Below are 23,745 nucleotides of genomic sequence, written 5' to 3' on the forward strand. Positions count from 1 at the left end.
CATCGGTTTGTCCCATTTGAGTAAAGATTTTAGGCAAAAATGCCAAAACTTCTGACTGCAGCTTCCTAAATGTGAATATTTGCTGGTTACATGGATATCTTTAGCTTCTCTACTGTTGGTCGGATGAAGTAAGTTGTTTAAATATGTCCAGTTGGGTTTTAGGAATTTATGATAGGCATTTTTCACCATTTATATTGATTAATTATATTGATTAATCCAGAAAAGAATATTCGAATTAATCTATAATGACCATAATCGTTACTCGCAGCCCTAATATAAACCAGTAGTAGAACAGACAGCAGGGGAGAATTAAATTTAATTTAACCTTTGATAGAAAATTAATATTGTATGAGCAGAAAATGAGCAATACTATTGCCAAACATGACATCAAATAGCAGCACAACTGCTTCGTTGTGTTTTTCATAACACCCACATGGCACTCCAGGAGCCGTCAAAATAATCCAATTAAAATCATGACGCACTGTGACCTCACATGACACGTACGGCTTCGTGTTGCTGCTCTGAATGCCAAACTTACTTCATGACAAAGTCAGTGTATGAATACAGCACACTCCCACGGTCCCCAGATATCAAACTGTTTTCTCATGATCACAATCTAATGTACTGGCTGAGTGTGTGGCTGTCAGGTCTGAGCTGCAGAAACCACTGATGTTTTCATCAGGTTTGAATTCTGCGCGTGCTTCATTTCACAGCAGCATTTAATACGTTGAAGCCATGATCTCAAAAAAACAGTTCAGTCAAATCAAAGAGAAGATATTTCATATCTGACACCAGGTTGATATGAAAATGTGAGTACAGAGCTCAAAAATCCAGTTTAAAGATCTACAGGTTTCAAGAAAATGTTTATTAAATCATGACTATTAGATAATGAAATCATCATGAAAACATAAGGCTGCACTCAGCTTCTATCGTTCCAAGCATGTTGCTGCTCTAATAAGCTAAACATTGTCCCTAAAAACCCTTGTTCTTTGTTAGCTACCTGGCTAGCTACCATGCTAGCAGTTTTGCGACTAGCTTACAAAATTCAATACAGCAAGCTTAGCAGACAAAAAAAACAAAACAAAACAAAACAAAAAAAACAGGGTCAATTCCACGCACATGTCTGTACAGTTAGCTTAGCATAACACATAAACTGGACACAGGAGGAAACAGCCAGCCTGGCTCTCTCTGTCTGCTCACAGGCTAAGCTGCTGACATGGCCCCCAATAAAACAAGGATCTAACTGCTGACCACTTTAAAGGTTAAATGGAAATTAGTGGTTTCACAACTCAGACGATTACTTGATCAGATGTGGACGGAGCTGCGGTCGACACATCTCGTTATTCCAGCAGACTGTGGGATTGGTGTGAAAATTCACAGCTGAGGTGTGAACATTCATGCTGTAGTTTAAGTTAAAATGCCACCATGACACAACCTGTACTTCTTTTGATTCAACACTGTTCACTACAAAACAAACAGTCTGAAGTAGTCAGTGTACAGGCTTGTAATTTACTGCTTTGAGTCTAAACAAGCCAAATACTAAAGTCAGATTTTCCACTCTGGTTTAGACCAAAGAGCACAAAATGAGGCTGCTCTGCAACAGTGCTGTGTGATGTCATCATTAATTAATGGTGTGTTTGGTTGGTCCAGCTCACAGAGTCACAAATAAGTCAACACAGATCGCCTTAATGAACAGACTGGTACATAACAGTGAATTTTCTAATACATTTTGAGATCTGTGTGAGTGTTTGTGTGTGTGTGTGTGTGTGTGTGTGTTAAAAGCCACTTTAACCATTGTGAAATTGAGTGGAGCAAGAATGTACATGACCACATTATACGCCATTAAAGGGTGACTCCAACATTTAGCACTTATCATAGACTTCCCAGGGACAGTCTTAAATGGTCTAATTCAAGCAGCAGACGCTGAGATATCCTGATACACTGTCCCTCATATAGGACAAGCCCAACAACAATGGATACTACATTTCCCATAATGCAAGTCCTTTGTAGATGTTCCCTGTCTGGTAAAAGTCTATGTCTTTCAAACTCTACACAACTTTTGCAATGCAGACTTTCTGTAATAAATCTGAAGTCTCAAGCCTGATCAGAAATAACCCTTGTCAAGTTTCTGTCCAAATTTACAGCTAATTTTTCTGAAAAGCGAGAGTTTACGTCCACTGCTGTTATTTCCAGTCGGGAGCCATTAAACCACTGCAGAAGAAAACGATGCAGCGAGATGATGTAATTAAAAAAGCAGCAGTCAAACCTCAAACCGTAGAAAATCAGGCCACACACATCTGACATTTTCATCTGCTGCTCCGTTTCATCTCTCCAGTGGAGGCTTGAGTGACAGACCAGTCACATGCTTCATGGCTGTCACTAATTATTCACTTAGTCTGTTTCCATTACACTTTGCTGCATTTAGTTTTTATTGAATCACTAACATTTACACCTCAGCCATGCGTAAAAACTTTTCTGTTATTTTTTTTTCTTTTTTTTATGTGTACATATTGAAAACAGGTGGATGGAAACGTACTTACTGACTTACTGAGAGCTGTAACTGAGAATTATTTTCATCAGTGATTAACCTGCCAACATTTTCTCAATAATTAATTCATCTTTTGGTTTGTAAAATGTCAGAAAACAGTGATTACTTGATTATTTGAACGGCAGCATTTTTTTTTTTTTTTTTTTTACTAATTGTTTCATTGCTTCATAAAAACTTACTCAAAGGTTGCACAAAAAACTGTCCTCATGTGGTGCAAACACTGTGCAGCAATATGCAGAAATATGCATCTGAGCTGAGAGTGGGTAACACATGTTAGATCATGTTGCTGTTAGTCTGGCTGTAGGCCTATATGTCCATGGCAACGTCAACAACCTAATGTTGACAGGAAGTTGCATTGTTTACAGGATTATAGTGTGTTTAGGGAGGTGAAACATACAATAAACTACTGTTGTATCCTGGGTAACGTAGGAAAGGTCGATTATGTTCCTGCCTGGGCCCACACTGACTCCAGATGGCACTGCTGACCATGGAAGTACTACCACACACACACAAACACATGCACACACACACACACACACAAACTGCAACCACACTATGTCTTGTGACACTGTCTTTCTAAATAGTAGATTCTCACACACCGATCATGTGAACTTAAGTTAGCAAATCCAATGTAAGGCAAATAACCTTCACTCACACACACACACACACACACACACACACACACACACACACACACACACACACACACACACACACAGAGCTACTGGACTTTTTCCTGTTATTGTTAAGATGAAGCTGGTGGCTCCCAGTCTAACTGATAAACACAACCTGATGTGCACAAAATCCGACTCCAGTAACTCCATCCATAACATGACGGACTGTCCTCCTAGTCTTCGGTGGTGTTGTTACCAGTTGCTAAATACAGTATACGCAAAAGCCCAGATTTCATTTCATCTTTCCAGGAACAACTTCATCTGTCTCCCGCTACCTCTAATCCCCTGCGGTTTGCAGTTGCTTCCTGTCCATCGCTCTCACTCCTAACTGTGCTTTGCTTCTCCTGTTTGCATCTTGGTGCCGTTATTTGATGATTAACATTATTCATTGTTCTCCCAGTTGTGAACATACCTGTCACTGATTTGCCTCAGTTCCTCCGATCTGCCTCTGTCACTGCACTTCTCTATAATCACTTCTGTCCATATGGACTCTGTAACTACATTCCCCTGTATTCACCCATAGCCTCCAGATAAGAAGAAGAGCTACCTTCCTCCTCCTACGAATGTTATACACTCACTGTTTCTGTCAGGTCAATACAATCTAAAATAAATACATCCCAGCACAACCACCGCTCGCCTGCCTGCACCAACCATCCTCACCTTATGGAAGCTAATGACTATTGACTTCTGATTTATTGATGGGAGGTCCCTGAACAGCCCTTCCTGTCACTAAACACATGCTACACCACACACAAACAGGCTACCCTGTGTTTTTCTAAATGACATGTGAAGGTATATGAAGGGTTTGTGTGGTTAGTATGGCAAGAATGACCTTGTCCCACCGTATAGTGTAACCCTGAGGACTTGAGTCCAGGTTCATCTGTCTTTGTTTGTGTGTGTGCATATTCATTGTGGTCAATACGTGGCCCACACTGCAGCCGCTGGTGTACATGCTTCTACACTGACATGGTTAATATGCTGTCCGTCCAGACATGAGTAATAATAAGTCCTTAAGTCATCCATGCCTGCACAGCATCTCTGCATCGCTGCTCGTCTATGTGCGTCACGCACGCAGTTTTCAACAGAAGGTACATTATGACAACAACAATGACTCCATCTATCCACACCACAATCCCCGCATCTGTGCAGGAGACTCCCTGGCCTAGTGCAAGGGTTCATTCTGGCAGACACACTGCGTGCTCCTGCTCCTGCTGCTGTTGGCTAGACAGAGGCATTGTTGGCATACCCGACATATGCTGCTCGCTCCGAACTTCCATCCGAAAACAGCCTTTTTTTTGTGGCACTGCGTTTCTCGCAAGTATATATTCATCACTAAATAAAATTCAGCAGCCACTGCGATTCATGATGTGCTGCCCATGAATTCAGCGTGTGTGTTATACACAGAGTAGAGTTTATTACAGTTAAAAGGTCAACTATTATTTGTGGTTTGCGTGCTGTCCCTCTGTTACCCTCGTCAAAATACACTTCAGCGGAAGGCGACGCGCACCGTGCTCTCACAAAATAATTAGGTTTTAATTTGAATTAAGCAGAGTTTGATCGATCAGTCGTACGCCGAATTCACCAAAAACCTCAAAGAATCCAAAGCAGCCTTGATTCACACCCTTAGAGGTGTTTACCTCTGCAGGTAGCCACGGAAATTTAAAACGGCGAGATTTGCAAAGGAGTTCAGCGTGACGTTTTCTGGAAACGTGAGAACGGGGATCGAGCAGTCCGGATGTTTTTCCTGCTTTGGTTTGATGGTGTCGTTAATCTCCAGCACATACCGACAAAGACCACCAGCAGCTGGAGCCGTCTGGTTATAACGTGCCATCGGCCGGTTCAGGACCCAGAGGCAGACGCTCGCTTGGCAGGCCCCGCTGGCTGACTGCTGCGCTGCGTCGCTTCCTTCCTGCAGCCTCTCCTCTCTCACAGACACACGGCGGATTTTCACGCAGAGTTTACGGTGTCAACACTGAGACCAGCTGAGCCTCCGCGCCGCCTCGGCCCGTCAGTCATACCTTATAATGCGGTGGGTCGGAAACAGCCCGGCGCCCGTTAGGATCCGCTGTGGAGACGGTCCATTGTCCTGCTGCTGCTGCGAGTGAGCAGACTGAGCGCCTGCCTCCCTCTGCTCCTCCCTCTCCTCCTCCTCCTCCCCCCTCATCATCTGTTTTCCTCCATCCCTCTCTCTCCTCCTCACCCCTACTATTCTGCGTCCTTTCCCTCACCCTTCTAGATAGATAGATAGATAGATAGATAGATAGATAGATAGATAGATAGATAGATAGATAGAATATTAGTCCAACTGCTCACTAATGCTCTCACTTCTCTCTTTTCTGTCTTTCCTTCCCCCCTCACACCCTCCTGATCTCCTCCTTTCTTTCCCTCCACCTCTCTGTCCACATACAGCCTGTCCCATCACCTCTCTCTCCTGTCAGGTGCTTCAGAAGTCGCTCTCCCTTTAAAAGGTCCAGATGAAAATGATTTGAACACCCCCCCCTCTGGCTGATCCAGACAGACCTGCAGTCTGTCTTTAAGCACCGCGGCCGGGTCGACGGAGCCCTCAGATGGCCTCAGATAACAAACATCCTGTGACTCAGTGTCTGAACTCACCATTCACCTGCTTTGGAGGCTCGCTGACTTTTACAAGGTGCTCGTCAGAAGTGACGACTCAGTGCGAGTGGCCTTTCAGCTACAACACGGGGATGAGGCGACCCCCGCTGGCCAAAGCGGCGAAAAGCAACCGCACCACGGTGAATACAGCTGATCAGGCAAGTGGAATAATACAAACATGTAGAGGAAAATACAGAAAAGGGAAATACTGGTAGGTCAAACCTGTGAGCTACTTTACAAAAATACTTGAATTAATGCAAATTCTACCTCTACCAAGTTTCAGCACATTTAAAGGGACTCTTCACCAGTTTCACACATAAAATCAATGCTATGTTCCTGCGGTAAAGGAACCTAGAACCTCTAGGACCCTAGAATTTCTTGTCCAGTTGGGTAGGGGTGGGGGTAGGGGTAGGGGTAGGGGTAGGGGTAGGGTTGGTGCACACAGAAGGTGGCGGTGTCACAAAGAACTAGGGTCCTGAAACTGTAGCTTCCTCTGCAGCAGAAACATGTTTACTTTTCATGAGAAGCTTTCCAAAGTGATGATGTCAGAGTGATGTCACTAGGGGATGGAAACTGTAAATCCATGTGGGCAGTGAGTTTGGATGATGTAGGCTATATTAGGACAGGAAGGTCTTATTGAGCTGCATTATGGGAATTCCAGGCTAGACTCATTCCGGAGAAGAAGAAATCAGGATGTTTTGTTCTGCAGTGTATTGACTTTGAGGAGTCCCTTTTTTTCAGTGAATTGTAAAACTAATTTGCTTGATTTCCACTTTAACATCCAGGTCTGTGTGTTTAACACGTTTGATGACTGTTCAGACATTCACCAAAGAGAAATAAGAGATTCAAATTGTGTTTAGCTGTTTCTTTGCGATCAATAATAATAATAATGTCAAGAGAATATTTTTTTTACATATTCCATTCAACTAACATACAACTGCACTGGTGTAAATAAATTCACAATAGGTCAGAACTCCAGGAACAGGAACACATACACACAAACACAATACATTAACTATCATATGAAAACGACTACATTACACTGGGGAACAATTTGAAAAAGATTTTCTGTTGAGTTAGATTTTTATGCTGATTAAAACTCAAATTGGCATGCTGATTCCAAAACTGCAGTCAGTTTTTTTCTAGCACGTCAAGGTTTTCCTCCACAGCTCACCCTCCAGATAAGCAAAGCTCCACTGATCAGCTGGAGTAAGACTTGCCAGCTGATCACGACTGGACTCAACAGCTACGTGGCGACTTGTCTGTGCAGTCACAATGAGACAGTGTGGTGAGAGGAGTGTGCAGCTCCCAGTAGGTCAGCACCAATGTTCCCTCTAATGTTTCATGTGTCAGGGCACACACACAAGCTCCCTGAGCACACTGAGGACCATGGTGAGCAACACCAGATGTGCACGCTGTGGCCACACACCTGTATCACACCTGATCAACACCTGGGATCATAGCAAGGTACATGGCTTATTAAAAGAATCAAATTACAGCAGTAATTTCCATTCGTTTACTTTTAATATAAGTGATTTGGCCCACTGAAAATGAAATGCACTGTTGTTAGCTAGCTGACTTGCACCTACGTAAGCAGTGTCAATGCTGTGATTGGCTGCGTAGCGGAAGTGAAGCGTATCGTATCATTGGCTGGACATCTGTCACTCACTGTGTTACACTGCAAAAAGTTACAGAAAAAAATGTTATTGCTCTAATTAATTCACAGTTTATGTTGAATTTTATTTTATGCGCTGTATAGATTTTCTTGAATGTGTGAGCAGTGTGCGACTGCGCAGGCGCGCAGCTGAGAGGGAACACTGGTCAGTACTATCAGTATCTGCAAACAGAAAGCTGGCACAGCTGGCTTTTCTCTTAACCTTGTAACCATGGGCATACCGCTGTAAGTTGTATTTCGTTTTATGCTGTTTTTTTTAGTTTTCAAAGCTTGGAACTATTCCATCTTAGTACAGTATTTTTCATATGTTTTAAGAAAACGGGGATCCTATAGTTCAAAAACTTGACGCGATAGAGAAAAACTGAGATCAGTTCTGGACTCCGCACCCAAAAATGAGTTCAAACAGCTGTCAGACCTAACTCAACGAAAACTGTGCTTCCCAGTGTTATGTGCTTATGAACAATGAACGGTTTTGCTTTATTCTGAAACCTTTGACCGGAGGTGGTCGCTTGGTGTTTGTTGCTGATGTTCACTGCCGTCCAGTGGCCGCGGTGAGGGCCTGCAACACCTACTTAGATTTGTAGCTAACACACGGCGCTAATATCAGAAAAAGTGTTCTTAAAATGTACAGCTCTTCATTAATGTGATTATTACAAATAACAACACTGGGGCTCCTGGTTTATTTGTATTTATAAAGAACTGTGCCTGATGTGGGGCATGAACTGCTGTTGGCATCAATTCAGTCATGATATTACACTTCCGGTGACATAATTTCAAAATAAGGTAACTAAACTAAAGCGATATCTATATGAATTATTATTTTTCTAGTTAGTAAGTTAGTAATTATATATTCATACAACCAAAAATTTCAACCCTGCACCAGGTAGGCTACTGCTTTCCAATAAACAACCTTTATATAAATATATTTATTGTATCAGGTCAGGAGATGAATTGGATCTGATTGAACTGAGTTCTGCCTTGAGGATAAATGTGGGTTTTTCTTAGTAAGTAAGGTAATTGTTGAAATATTACTGTAAGAGAAAAGGCAAACATGAATACCAACAGGCGTAAGTGAAACCTTGGTCATTCAAGTGGCTCTGAGTTAAAGACATTTACCACAACACTGATTGTTCAGTTCACAGCAGCATCAGGGTCAGTCATTTCTATTTTCTTAGTTTGAAGTATTTGAAGTATTTTAATTTCAGTTTACATTTTTAAATTGGAATATGACAATATCAGTTTATCATATTCAGTTTCCCTTTTCAGCTTCCTTTTTCATTTCAGAGTTTAATTGATTATAATATCATGACTTATTTGACATTTCTCTTTTAATTTTCAATTTAATTCTTATTCTAGGTCAAATGACCTCTGAACTGTGGGCCAACCTGTAGTAGGCAGATGAGGACACAAGAGGGCAGCAGATTGAGGTTTATCTGTGGTGGTGATGACAAATCCACTGCATCAAACATATGACACTGAGCTTCAGTGAAGCAAAATTGTTAACATATCGATGGTAATGAAACAAATTATTATAAAAGATATTACTAGAAATTAACTTTTTTAAAAACACATTCCTCATTAAGCTGGAAATGAATCTTGTCAATGGTCGCCTGGACTTGAATATATGAAGCAACTACTTACTAAGATTTTTGATAAGTCGAAGTTTAGGACCACTCTTTAGACTATTTCTCACAAGTTTTACACATCCTGGCCCAGTTCATCACAACAGGAAACACTTTTTTATGATGATGCAGTGGTGAAAGAAGTACTGAAGTAAGAATACCAATACAGCAATGTAAAAATACTCCATTACTAGTAAAAGCCCTGCATGAAAAATCCTACTTGAAAGTACATAAGTATTAGCAGCAGACTGTATTTAAGGTGTTAAAGTTAAAACTCTGCTTTGGTCCCTCTGACTGATACATTATTATATATGACGTCATTACATGATTAATACTGAAGCGTTACTGTGGAGGCAGCATGTTACTGTTTTAGCCACTGGAGGTGGAGCTAACTTGAACTACTTTTAACATATAAGGACACAGTTCTGAGACACAAATCTGTTTTCTTACAATACAATTTCTGGTTTTTGGTGAGACGTAGGACCTGTTGAAGATTTTTTGAAATGAAACCATGGGAAAATTTCAGGGAGGAAAAATCACACAGACATCTGAACTGTGACCCAGACAACACGCTGCTTTTCAGAAGCCAAAACGGTCGGTAACTACCAGAATCAATGTGTTGTATTTTAATGTATATTGTAATTGTTGTATATTTGTTGTAAAAAAAGAAAAGAAAAGCAAAATCCACAAGGAGGTACCAGTTGCAAATGCTTTAATTCATTCTTACAGCCACATGATCAAATACACATGATATACTGGTATGAGTAGGCACAAACAGAGCTGTAAATTCTCTGGGTAGAAGTAGGCACAAACAGTAGACCTGGAAAATAACTCCATTGTGCTGGAAAATGTAACATGGAGTGCTTACATGGCAACTTCTGTTATTCAACACTCCTCATTAGTTCTGTTGTGACCACAGTAGCTTATTCTCAAATGCTGCGAAGCTGAACTGAACGTGTCAAGAGATTTTTCCAGAAAATGAATAACTGCAGCTGAAGATAATCTCCTCAACAAATTAAAGTAAAATGTCAAACAGTGTACATCAAATTCCAACACAGGGGCTCTAAAAATCTAAGCAGGAAACGTTATAATGTAATGTTACAAATCTTTTTATGATAAACATTTCTGCCACTGTAATCATGAATCTATTCATACACCAGTCAAACCAGCTGTGTGTCTTCCCATTTCTGCAGAAGGGCAGAGTAAACCTCCCACATTTCAACACAACTATGAGATGATTGAGATTTTCTTAAAGATTAAACCTTTATTGTCACCTCAGGACGTTGGTCATGTCTCGGAGAGTTACACATGGAGGTCTAATAACATCACCTGGGTTTCCATCTGTCCACTAACTGCCCTCAGTTTCAGTTCTCCCCACCTGAGCATCATCCTCTCCCACGTTTCGTCCACGTCTCCCTTCCCACCCACTGGCCTTGTTAACACCGCCACCCCCCGCCCCCCCATGAGGATCAGCGTTCAGCTGCTGACAACGTGTCCTGCCCAGGTCTCATGTTTGGTTCCTGGGTTGAGATGGGTTATGGTCACCTCCACCGCCTGGATCTTCTCGTGTTTGGGAGGGATGGAGCAAACCTTGTAGCTCATCTCGTCGCCTTCCACCGGCACATACTCGCCTTCAATGCTGGAGGGGAGGAAGAGAAACACATTCAAACGTCACAAACTATGAAGCAGAACAACTTATTCTTGTGCTTTATCCTACATGCAGACATTTGCAGCTGAAAAAAGGGCTGCAAACAGCAAGTCAAAGCTTTGAACTGCCACTAAACTTCACGAGAAGACACAGCTGGGTAGCATTACTACAATGCCAACACAGATAAAGAAAAAAAATAGGAAATGGTTCTATTTTCCAGACAACAGCACTAATGTAAGTCTAAGCAACAAAAGCTGTCTGCTCAGGCTTTTGTTGTTTGGGTGCAAATGTCTGCATGTTGAAGAACAGTACTGACGGTCAAATAGTCCGTTTGACACACCCACGGGTCATGTGACCTAAACACATGTTGTGTAAATCATCTTCAGACGTTAAATAACAGGTAATTCAGTTTTCTGAATTTTTCACTTCCAAAGGGGCTTTTGCAAACCAGTGGCATAAGCCTGCTAAGAAAATTTTTTTTACTGTCTTAATATTAATGCTCTCATGCCCACATGTGTACTGTAACCACTCCTACTCTCCATACTGGCTGTGTGAAGGTCTCTTCACAATGTGGATCAAATGTCACTGAGACATATTTCCTCAGTTCCTCAGTCCTCATTCACTATGAGAAATGAATTCTTAAGTTCAGCTGACGTTAAAATGAGGCTTGATTTACGGAAGCCCTCAGGGTGAAGTGAGGAAAATAATTCTGGTGATCTATTTTCTAAGTCTGATTTAAATTGTTTTCTCTCCTGTGTTTGTGACTGAAGAGCAGGTTTTGCCAGGAAAATCTTTAGTAAATTTCAAGAGATCAACCCGATCTATAACTTTTTCAATCATAAAACAGTGATTTGATCACTGTCTCAGTGTGTGAGAGCAGAAGTGCCTGGTTAACTCACAGTGTCTATGAGCCACACTGAAATCACTCTTTTATGCTTCAGCTGTCTGACGGTAGCAGCTGTTTTCCTGTCAGGTTTTGTAGTGTGGTCACAGATCTTTTCATGAATGACCTGAAAACATAATGTTCACACAGTAACAGCTTTTTTTTTTTCTCTCCGGATTAATGTTGATGTAATATAACCATTAAAGATGAACTTTCAAACCCTCTTTAGTACTACACAGCAAGTCAAGTTGTGTGACACACACACACACACACACACACACGGCAGCAGCTGCAGGAGTGGTGTAGGAGGACAAAAGAATATCTGATGACCTTCACCATTGTGCCTTTGTTATCTCCCGCAGGTATAAAATACATAGACATCAGCAGTGTGCGCGTGCGCGCGCACACACACACACAAACTTAAACACCTACAAACACATTAAACACAGCAGCATAATGTATACTGTGAAACAAGAAACAATAAAATATTCTCTGTTTCTCTCTTTCTTCCTTCAAGAATCTGTTTGTATCATTTCTCACCAGTAGGTAGCTCTGAGTGTGTGTGTGTGTGTGTGTGTGTGTGTGTCCCTCTGCTCTTACACAGAGCTCTGCTATAGTTTGATGACAGCCATTAAAACCAAAGCAGCCCCCTCATACACTTCATCAGAAACAATGAGAAAAAACACACTGAAGCACTGTGTGTGTGAGCATGAATACACACACACACAGACACACACACGCATTATTTCCAGATAACCTGATTAGTCATCAGAACATATTCAAGTAAGTTACAATATACTTGTTTTTGAATACTGTCCTCTTTACTCCTCAGAAGTACAGCAATACAAGAACACAGCAGTATATATCCAACCCCCTACACTCAGAGAGCACACATTCCCCAGGACACTTAAACACACTAACCTATAGTCCACACAGTACGTACGTACACACACACACACACACACACACACACACACACACACTTACTCTGAGATGTGGACAAAGATGTCGCTGCCCCCGTCTGATGGCGTGATGAAGCCGTGGCCTTTGGAGCGGGAAAAATATTTACACACACCAGTAAACAGTGGACCCTCTGATGCACGAGCTGTCCTGTATACGTGAGAGTGAGAGAGAGAGAGAGAGTGAGAGAGAGAGAGAGAGAGAGAGAGAGAGAAGTGGAGGATGATAGAAAAAAAAGTAAGTCACAAATCAACAATGTGAGCGAATCAATACAATACTCCACCAGTCACTGAAAACAGCATTTTGATTGGCTGGCAGATTTTTTTTCTGTTCCGTTATGATCCTGTTAGACACCTTCAGTCATGTGACACTGTACATGAGATAACTTGAACTCAAAGTCCTTAAGGCTGCATTTCATTTACTTTTATGGGGCAGTGGAACTATTTAGCAAAAAGTTTCCCAATCAACAGACACAGAGCAAATTTAGCATAAATTCTTTGATGTGTTTCTGCTCGCTGACAAATATAAAGCCAACATTCATACTCCTTTGAGCTCTGTCTTGGTCTCCACCAACTCCTGATGCAAACATCTGTTTCTTTAGCTGCTGAATGCTCCACTGTGTTCACCAGCCAGTCGCTAACTTTGTGTGCCTGCTGTTTGGTGCTGGGCAGGTGGTGTATACACTTACACACACTTACACACACTAAGCTAAAAGAGGCTAAAGAAGCTCAGTAAATGTGGGGTGACACAGCTGAATTGAGGGATAATTCTCTGTAACCATCTCTTCCACATCAAACATCATTATTCGAGCCCTTGTTAATATAACAGTATTATCTTGTGCAGCTCAGGAGGATTGATTGTTTTAATAAATAGGACTAAACAATGTGGCCTGACACAGTGCTACTTCAGACTTTTGTCTTCCGCAATTACATCCAATACATGCATGCATGGCTTCCTATGAACCCCATGTGTGCAGATTGAATGCTGTGCAGGAAAGGCAGACTTTGCCAGCATCAATGAACACATGCAATTACAGAATGAAAAGCATGCCGATCATGAAAGAGTCAAAAGCCTGCAACAGTCTTCAGCAGAGTAAAATACAAACAATACGTCCACTTTATCATTCCTGTGTTTACTATGACAAGGTAGCTACTCCACCAACACACAGGGGTCAGTCTTGTTTTGACTGAGAGTATAGTCACCTTCACCTCTTCACTTTGTTGCTACAAGTAACTAATGAATTCAACAAGCTTCGCTCACTGTACTGGAAACATGGCAGCTAACATTAGACTTGCTTCACTTGCTCATGAGGCTGTTTCATCCTGCGGGATTCTGCAGTGTAGTGTGTGTGTGTGTGTATTCTCACGCTGAGCAGGTCCTGTTTCTGCGTGTGGGCAGAGGGCTGGGGATGAGGTAGCCTCTCATGGGGGAGGGCGAGCGGTCTCTGTGTCTGCAGGCTGGAGGCTGCAGGGACTCTGATGGGACAAAAAACAGTGCGTCACATCATCAAAAATAACACGATATCGTTTATCAGACAGCCCCACCACTAGTGCTGGAGAATGTGCTGATGTACATTTTTACAGCATGATAGCTCTTGAACATAGTAACATCAACATGGATTAAGTTTGCCTTTAAAGTTATAATCCATCAGATTTTTATTAAAATATATCCTGTTTTGCCACTATTAATGGTAGTCATTAGCAAAGGCACTCAATGTGACAGTAGTTTTTGTAATTAGTGTTGAGATCTGCCATTTTTGTGCTGGATTCAAATTGGATTCCTATAAATTGCAGCATGTAGGGCCAGTCCAGTGTTGCTGTTTGTAATTTAATCTCAATGAGATCAACCTCACTGTTCACTCTTAACTCTGTTAACGCTGTATTTGGAGTTGTATTAAGTAGCTATTTCCCTTTGGCACTGCTTCACATTCAACTGGCAAAACAGGGTGGCTTTTATTGTGGCGTAGTCGCAGGAAACACAAGTATTTGTCTCTGTGGTTACCACTGACTGCGAGTGTTCATCAAAAATGCATCTACAAAATAAGAAAACAGCCATTTTTTTGACAGATCAATTTGAATGAGTAAGGGAGCAGTGAGGAGCAGCCACAGTGAGGTGTTAGAGGAAGAGCTGCAGGTGACAGACTCCACGCCTCCAAACTACTCACGTCACGCAGGGTGGAAACGGGCCAATTTTAATTTGCGTCTTTATGAAAACTGTGAACAGACAAACCAGCTGCTCCTCTGTCGCATTTCTGACAGAAAAAGCTTCTCACAGCGTTTGCTGTGGTATTAAACCAAAGTATCACCAAATCAAGGATTACAACTTTAAAAGGCTAATGATTTGCATACAAATGCATTACATACTGTAATGTTAGGGGATCTAAAAGAATAAATCAAAATCAAAACAGCAGAGGCCAAGATATCCTGACTTTTAGTCTCTATTTTTGGCTCCAGAATTGCTGGATTCTACTATACTACCAGGACTCCTGTATGCCCACATCTTTCAAACATCATGCTCCAACTTATAATGAATACATTTCAAACTCAGTCTTATTTTTTAAGACTTTAAATCCTGTATCCATAGATATTATTACACAACAGTTTCCTGCTAAATGTGTAGAACTGATATGATGCAGTAGTATACGTTCAGTCAGCAGTCTCAGAGGAGCTAAAGAAATATGCCTTTACTGTGTGAAACTGGAGAGCGTGGGGATCCTGCTGAGGTCAGCGGAGGGGTCACCGGTCTTGACCCCTGGATGGGCGTGGCCTGAGAGGACATTCTGGAGGACACAGGAGTCAAAGTGTGGGGAGGAAGGAGGGGAGGGGTCACTCAGCAGAGGTTGTAAAACACCTGGGGAGGAGAGGAGAAGAGATATGAGGTCTTACTCCTCATCACTGCCGACTGAATGCACAGGCACACACACACAAATGTGAGAGTTTAAAAACATGTTTTTTTCCAGTCTCTTTAAACGCAGCATCCCAACCTCAACCCTGAAGCACAACAACCCTCCACCCCTCCACAAAAAAAACAAAAACAAACAATGAATTAGTGACCTGCTAGTGGCATTCTCAGAACTTTCATTACCATGGCAACAACAATTTGTGGAAAGGCCGACACCGCTGTGACCTTCCAGGGACGGCGAGGAGAACAGTCCCCTCATTCACCTCGCCCCTGGACTTACATCATCAGTCATTACATCACCTGCTATGTCAGCCAATTAGGGAAAAGCAGAAAAGAAAACCTCCATTGATTTATCTTTTCCATTACTGGCACATTGTTAAAAGAGAGTTAGGGAGAAAAAAGATGGGGGGGGGGGGGGGGGGGGGGGGGGGTTAGACAAACATAATTAAAGGAAACAATGACAGAGGGACCAGGAACAGGTCACTGGGCTCCGGGACTCTGGAGCTGATGGCAGAGGATTTTCAGGGTTTCCAGAAAAAGAATTTAAGACTTTTACAGGTACGGTTGTGAGTTTAAGACAAATTGTAGATGATCAATGTTTGAAAGTAGAAATTTAAAGCTTCATCATTCAATATTTTTATAATAACGATGGATCACACAATGAACACAGCAAATTACATCAGAACTCTCTGTTCAGGTCCTGATAAACTGACTCTACACTTCCTGCCCAGCACCAAAGGGCGGACAAACAAACTTGGTGACAAGCTGGTTCAGAAGACGGCACATTTAAGCCAGATGTTTCTACAGAAGCTGGTAAAAATGAGGTTGTGTTTTCAGCTCTTTCTGCTGCCCCCAAGTGGCCAAAATCAGAAGATAATGAAGATAAGAATAAGAAAATGAACTCCAGATTTTAGTATATATTCTAATTGTTAATTTTTAGCTCTAGGGATGTAACATTGGTCAGTTTGTCAGCTGATCCACAATGGTTCATAAATATCTCAGTTGCTACTGGATGAGTAATGATTTTTTTCCTCAGATGCCACATAACAATGACATTTTTGGTTTCTGGTGAAATTTCTCAACAATTATTGGATTAGCATGAAATTGTGTACAGATCAGTCGTGGTTCGCAGTGGATATACTGTGATTTGTAACTTTAGTGATGCCTTACGTTAGCATCTTAATTAAGATGGTGAACATAGTAAACATTTTGCCTGCTTTACATGCTACGTTAGCATCGTCACTGTGAGCATGTTAGCACGCTGATGTTAACATTTAGCTCAAAATGGACAGATTTGAAAGAGAAGAAATCTATATTTACAGATTTGGAGCTCAGCCAATCATGCAAGGATTTCCCTCAGTTTTGCATTGCATCACAAGCATAACATAGGTGCTCTGTTTGTCTACATATATGTGGGTCTGCCGGGAACTCCAATGGCACGATGCTTTGAATATTGCTGCTGCAAGGAATTGTGGGACTGCATTTTCTCCTTTCCGTTCGTAAAAGAAGGTCCAGTGTATCCTACGCTGAAGGAGATGAGATAGGATGCACTGAAGGAAGCTCCTTTCCTCAGCATTTAGCTGCCACAATGATACTTCCAGGTCATTTCACTCACTCAGGAAGCAAAAGGCTTTTCGACTGCAGCCTTACTCTCGCTCTAAATTATTTCACTCTGCACGCCGTACAGAATACCATCGTTAATGCTAATTGTCGTTTTTAGTGTCAAGCTTGAAACTAACTGCTGTCTGACTATAAAACTACAAAAATAAACAATAACACAATAAAGTTGATGAGTCAGCATCATTTACAAGCACTGTTTTCTGAAAGAGTTACTTCCGGTGGGGGGTGTTTGTTGTGAGAGATGATCTAGCCCTGTGGAATCTGGTTTTTATATCGGACAGGGATGAATAATCTCAGTTGAAGGATGGAACTATAAGCACTGATATCTTCCCTTGTAACTCTGTGCGGACAAACACTAAGTACTATTCAAGGAGATGACACAGCCTCCAGAGCCCTCCTGCCAGACGTCAACAGACTCTCTGAATATCTGCAGATGAGTGTTAATCCTGAGCCGGTCTCTTATCTCTGGTAGTTCTGGGTGAGAGTTTTCTTTTTAAAGCTACATGTATATTTATGCAGGAAGGTTTGCTTAGCACACAGTGGCTTGTTTAACATTCACACAGCCACAGATACACACATACACACATACACACACAGACAGCAGGAGCCTGAATACATCTTATAGTTTCAAAGGACACAGCAGAGAGAGCAGAGTCCCTGATCCATCTTAACTCAATGGACATGAGGTTAATTCAATCACAGCCTCTCTGAAGAACATGCTTCCTGCTGGAGGGAGGCAGGGTTATAACTGACCACACACACACACACACACACAACACACACAACACACACACACACAACACACACACACACAACACACACACATTTCGGTCATTCATTTATAGTGTGGCTAAAGCAATTCCCCAATACTGAAGGTGTGAATCAATTGAAACACAATCAAGACTAATGTTTGTTATTTAAATATATAAATATCTAAAAAAAAGAAACAAAAAAACGGTAAAGACAAATCATTAACAGATGTGGTGAGAGAGCAGCTGCTCATAAACAACAGAAAAGGAAGGAGGGTCTCTACAAGGAGCACAGAGGGAGGGAAGAGTGGAATGGAAAAGTGCCAGATAAGCAAGAGATAGTGCCTGAGGGAGGCTCGGAAAACATGAGGAGGTGAGTACAGATTTATCCTGTCAAGTCTTCCTCTTTGCTACATGCTGCTTTAAAGGGCCATAGTGATGGTTTCCACGCTCTGTGCTTTACATTCCTGCTGATGATTTTCCCACACATACTGAACTGGAACCACATCATTAAGATTTGAGTATTTTATACTCAAAAACTGAACCTGGACGGCATAACTTGAATTTGAAATTGTTTGCTTGGAACTGAATTCATTTGCTCTGAAACTGTTCCATCTGATCATCACTGAAAATTTTACTCTCTACATGTTTCCACACATAGTCTCACAATTCAAAGTCAGTTCCTGCAATTCAATTTGAGTTCACTGAGACACACGTCAGGTCGCTGAGGACGAGCAGGACGAGTGCAGAGTCTCACAACTTCTCCTGTTCTGGAAACTGTGAAAAAAAATTCCCTCAGTTCTCTGGACACGAATACAAACCAGTGAATCGAGTCTTTGATCATGCTTCAATATGGTACATCATGACCAGAGCTCTGCACTCTGACAGGTAACATGATGATCAGTTTATTTTAGAAATTCTAAATTTTATTTTTTAGAAAACAGAATAGGGACAATAGTCTGGAAACACATCTAGTATACTGTAATTTCTTCTTTTTTTCATACTTGTCCTGGAAATGACCAAAATCATATTCCATACTTTTCCGTACTGTGCAGAGACCCTATGAATATCAGTCATTCAGCAAATACTGTGACAGCTGTTGAGCTTTCAAATTCACTCCCAGGCCTGGACTTTGTAACGGAACAAACCTCCTCCGTCCAGACTTTCCAGACACTCTCCGTGTCCTCCTCATCCCACCTGTTTGATTTGCCAGCTGCTCAGTGAGACAGGAAAGTGAGGAAAAAAAACCCCAACCGTCTCAAAGTTAATCTTAGCTTTAAAGGATGAACAGCCTTGGTACTAACTGCATTTTATTAGAGTGTTCATCAGTTTTTTTCCTCACTGTTGAGGAAAATGTGACGTTACTGTGGGTGTGTCCACTGCACAAGTGGGAGCTGAAGTGTGAGCTGGTTCTCAAAGGTGTTTTTCCACATTCTGTATTCCCACTTCAACTTTTTCTTTAGTATCCTTTACATTACTTAACATAGGAACAAGGGACTCAACTGGATTATGTAAAAACCTTGCGTCTAGGCCTCCAGTTTTAATGCGATCAGCTATCACCAGAAATAACGTTGTGTCAGTCAATTTGGCATGGTGAACAGGTCTCAATACTACAATACCCATGAGCCTTGGGCTCTGTTGCTATGGAGAAGAATCCAATCAGAGATGTGACGTTAATAAAATGTGTCACCACAGCTGCTGAGAATCTGTTAAAAGTGACAGAATTTAAAAGTGAACTGAGTTGATCTGTGTGTTTTCAGCTTTCTTACCAATGTAATTAGTAGCTCTCGTCTGTCGTAATTAGAAATTATTTGAACTAAATGCTATCATTAGCATGCTAACATGTACAACATGTTGATGTTCAGCAGGTATAATGTTTACCAAGTTCACCATTGTATCTTACTGTGTATTTACATGCTAAAATTTGCTAATTAGCAAAAAGTACAGCTGAGGATCATGGGAATGTATGAGAAGCTGTTGAGGCAAAAATTGAATAATTCAGTTGCACATACGTATAAACTGGTACTAAGCACTTACATGCATACAGTCATGCATATACATACATATAAACAAACACACACACACACACACACACGCGCGCGAGTATGAGGATATATGAGTATTTATATATGTGTTTGTGTCAGAACGTATTTATGTTTGTGCTGTACAAACACTTTACACAAATATTTACTGTCCTGCTTTCCATCGATCAGAGAAGGAGTTTTCAAAGTCAGACACTGCTGAGCCCTGTGTTTTTTTAGCTTTTATTTGATCTACACTTTGGCAAGTTGGTATCATTAAAAATATGCTGCATTAGCTGTTAGCACTTCCTACATGTACAGACAACTATCACTGAATTACTGTAAATCTGAAGAAAATGTAATGACTTAGGGCAAGTTCTGGTGTTACAAGGAGTGTCTTTATTCTCTTAGCTCCAGGGGGATTTTTGGATGTGTTTCCAAAGACCATCAGAGATATACATTTGTACATAATGATATCTGTCCCTGCTACAACTTTGCAACCTTGCAACTTTGAAAACCTCTGATCTGTAGCAATTTCTATTTATCCTGTGTTCTGTACGCCTGAAAAGACCACCCAGTTGGTCACATTGTGATTAGCCCCATCTCCCTTTCTTAATGAATGGTCTGAAATGTCAATCTAAACACACGTCAATATAAAAATTGACATGTTCTCAGTGGAGTTCTCAGTTCTCAGTGGAGACATGAAAGCTGAGCACTGCTGCTGAAAGCCTTGTGGGGACAGACTGTAAATGTCCATTTTATGTTTCCCAAGAGGAAAATCAGGCAGCAGCTCTTACGTCAACAGAGCAATTGTGGTTTGAAATCATTGTCTGTGTTTCCTAAACAGATTAGTGTGTGTTTGTCTGTGGGAAATTTGCTCTGCCTGTGTATATGTATGGACACACATACATATACATGCCTGTTATCATGTTTGACCTTCTTTCAGTTTCTGTCTTTATCTTCCACACCCCACACTCCTGCTCTTTTATCATACTGTTTTACACCTCCAATGACTCAGCGTGCATGTTTATGCACTTCTTCACACCTTTGACTGCAAGCTACTGCCTCTTTTCCTCTGGATACATATGAACCACTAACTGCCATATGAATTTGTCATCTAGATTGGTCCATATTGCTCAAAGGCACAAACTTTCAGACTATGGAGTCATCTGTCTCACTTATATTTAATTTGTACAGTAAAATAATTATTCTTATTATGATTCTTTGCTCTTCCTGGACAAATTAATAACCATGACCATATATTTGTGGCACAAATTAAGATTGATTACTTTCTTTTCATTTGCTGTAACTTGAATGTTGTTGTTTAAATGAGCTATGTGTGACTTCTGCTAGAAAAAATAAATCTAGAGATAAACAACAATTCCTTGAAAAAAAACTGTATAACCACAATTTGGTAAATTAAGACATTTAGATTTTTAAATAGTACGACAACAGTATAAAAAAATAGTGCAACAACAACTTAAAAACTAAATAAATCTAGGAGTAAATACTTAAAGGTCTTTCCTGTCATTCCTGATGTTGGAATGTGGTTTCCAGTGTTTGCTGCTGCACTTCCTGTTTCTTCCCCTTAACACTGGTGAACTCATGGTGCTTTTTTGTGTGATGTGTCTTCAAATGCTTTATAAAGATTGCTAGTGTTGAAATTAGTGCCTCCCCTTGAAATCCCCTTGACAGCCCTGCACACAGTACACATTGACTTTTTGCAAGTGGGACTTTCCAGAGTAAAGTATTGCCACATTGGTGACATTCTGCTAACTGCTAACGTCACTATCTACCAGAAATCAATCCTTCTTTGCTGCTCTCAAACAATAGTTGCTGGTGGGTGCACGGTGCAACTTCCTGCAGAGGTTATTGCTTTAGAGCAGCACAAAAAAAAAAAAAAAAAGAATAAATAAAGAATAAAATTGATTTCCTGTGAATAGTGTAATGTTAGCTGTTAGCAAAATGTCAGTAGTTAATGTAAATTATATGGTATCGGTGCACAGACTTGCATACTTGCCAATAGGAATCCCATGTTTCAGGCAGTATTGGAACGACTCTATCAGAAAGTGACGAAACAGGCAGACTGGGGTGTGGCTAGCTGGTTAGCATGCTAACTTCAGTAAAAGAAAAGAAGCAATAGAAATAGAAGCAAAACATATGGGTTGTTTTCCACTGCTGGAGACAGCTCTTAGTGAGTAAAGTAAAGAAGACTGATGCTGAACTTGCAACATTTTCTTCTAGACTGGTAAGTTAACAGCTGTTTATGCTAACGTTGGCCATGTAGCAAGAGCAAAACTTAGAAATCCTAACAGCGCTACAGTAATGTAAGCTTGTCTAAAGCAGTGGCAGAGGTAGTAAGATTTATTTACTCAAGTAAAAGTAACTATATCACAGTGTAAAAACACACAAACAGTGAGGCTGGGATCATTTCCACCTTGTGAGTCTCCGTGTGTTTGTGTTGTCCTGGAGACACCTACTGTACCAGGAAGTACCACAGAGGTGGTTCTGAGTACTATAGCAGGTGCAGGTATATTTCTGTCTGATCGCGGACAGATGTGATAGTGTCATAACTGTGCAAGATACATTCACAAAACTATAACATGTTGTCAACCCGTTGACAACTGTTGTGGTTGGTGTGATCTCATCGCGAGATAGTCTGTAGTTGTGTCACTTTTGTTTTACAACAACAAATTATTTTTAATGAGGATTTGTGATTTAAATTGCAAATTATCACATTTTAGAAGCCACAATCAGAAAATGTTTTTTTTTTGTTTTTTTTTTTGTCACTGTCAAATCTTAAAAACAAAAAATAGCCACAGTACAGACTGAGGATGCCAACATAAAATGCAGCATTCAAGTGTGTGGGAAAGTGGTCTGAGACCTTTATTATCTAAAACTGCATGCGTTGATGAATACTGTATAATTTCCAAAGAAGAATATCATATAACTTCCATAGAAATTCAGAATTTTCACTAAAAACCCCAGTGCCAGCTTCACACACAGATAATTAACCACGAACTTCCTTCATGAAAGTACGAAGTGGTTACGACACAGATAAGAGTAGGCCAAATTACATTCAACCTCTTTAATACATTTATATTTTATCAAAATATGAAATAAACAAGGACGTAAATCAGATGTGGGCCAAAAAATGTTTAGACAATAGAGAGAGAGAATTAAAAAGGTATTGAAAAAGCACTTTTTGGTATGAAACCAGACTCAAGTCATCAGGCTGTCAGTTCTACTGTAGTATCTACAGTATCTATAACAGCTGATACTGCAGCAGAGGCTCTGGAGCTTTGGCAAACACAGATAAATGGCTTCTCTTCTTTTTGTTTCTTTCTATATAAACACAGCATCTCTCTCTCTCTCTCTCTCTCTCTCTCAGACACACACAAAAACAAACAACAGCTCCACTCGTTGTTACCCTCCCACTTTCTCTCTCTCACACACACACACACACGCAGCACTAAACTTGTGCCCTACAGAATTTTCCATGATAGTGGTCTCTGGACACCCAGAGACCCTGCTGATACAGCAAATACCTGCCCAGTGGGGTACAACACACACACACACACACACACACACACACACACACACACACACACACACACACACACACAGATTAACTTTTTAAGCCAACACACACCTATGGGCTTTGCTGAGACAAACACTACCCATGTGATGTAGCCATTATACTGTCTGAGGCAGGATGACACATCTATGCAGACTCCATTAACTGGTTTAGAGTTTCAGCCTGGCACCTTCTACGAGACCAGATCTCATTTATCTACAGCTGCATTCACAGGGGAAAGAAAACTCATTTAT

The 23,745-nt window shown here is 41.0% G+C and overlaps 2 protein-coding genes across 6 annotated transcripts in view; both read right to left on the reverse strand.

Moving 5' to 3' along the window:
* Positions 1 to 5,374, reverse strand: part of LOC139618596 (neurabin-2-like) — a 38,535-nt gene extending 33,161 nt beyond the window's left edge. For 2 of the 3 annotated variants that reach the window (XM_071474661.1, XM_071474659.1), the window contains exon 1: positions 5,241 to 5,374. The gene's annotated coding sequence lies outside the window, so the exon portion shown is untranslated. The other variant, XM_071474660.1, reaches the window with a different exon arrangement.
* A 4,453-nt stretch (positions 5,375 to 9,827) lies between these two features.
* carhsp1 (calcium regulated heat stable protein 1) overlaps positions 9,828 to 23,745 on the reverse strand; it is a 30,279-nt gene continuing 16,361 nt past the window's right edge. The window contains exons 1-5 of one of the 3 annotated variants that reach the window (XM_071474666.1): positions 21,426 to 21,554; positions 15,305 to 15,473; positions 13,990 to 14,098; positions 12,651 to 12,773; positions 9,828 to 10,771 (exon numbers count right to left, since the gene is read on the reverse strand). In XM_071474666.1, the coding sequence (XP_071330767.1) occupies positions 10,609 to 10,771; positions 12,651 to 12,773; positions 13,990 to 14,098; positions 15,305 to 15,401 (492 nt within the window). In that variant the 5' untranslated portion in view covers positions 15,402 to 15,473; positions 21,426 to 21,554 and the 3' untranslated portion in view covers positions 9,828 to 10,608. Of the gene's footprint in view, positions 10,772 to 12,650; positions 12,774 to 13,989; positions 14,099 to 15,304; positions 15,474 to 21,425; positions 21,555 to 23,745 lie in introns of those variants that run through there. The other 2 variants (XM_071474665.1, XM_071474667.1) reach the window with 2 other exon arrangements.

Source organism: Trachinotus anak, unplaced genomic scaffold (assembly GCF_046630095.1).
Source record: "Trachinotus anak isolate AG129_WGS33_773 ecotype Australia unplaced genomic scaffold, CSIRO_AGI_Tana_v1 ptg000003l, whole genome shotgun sequence".
NCBI classification, from domain to species: domain Eukaryota; kingdom Metazoa; phylum Chordata; class Actinopteri; order Carangiformes; family Carangidae; genus Trachinotus; species Trachinotus anak.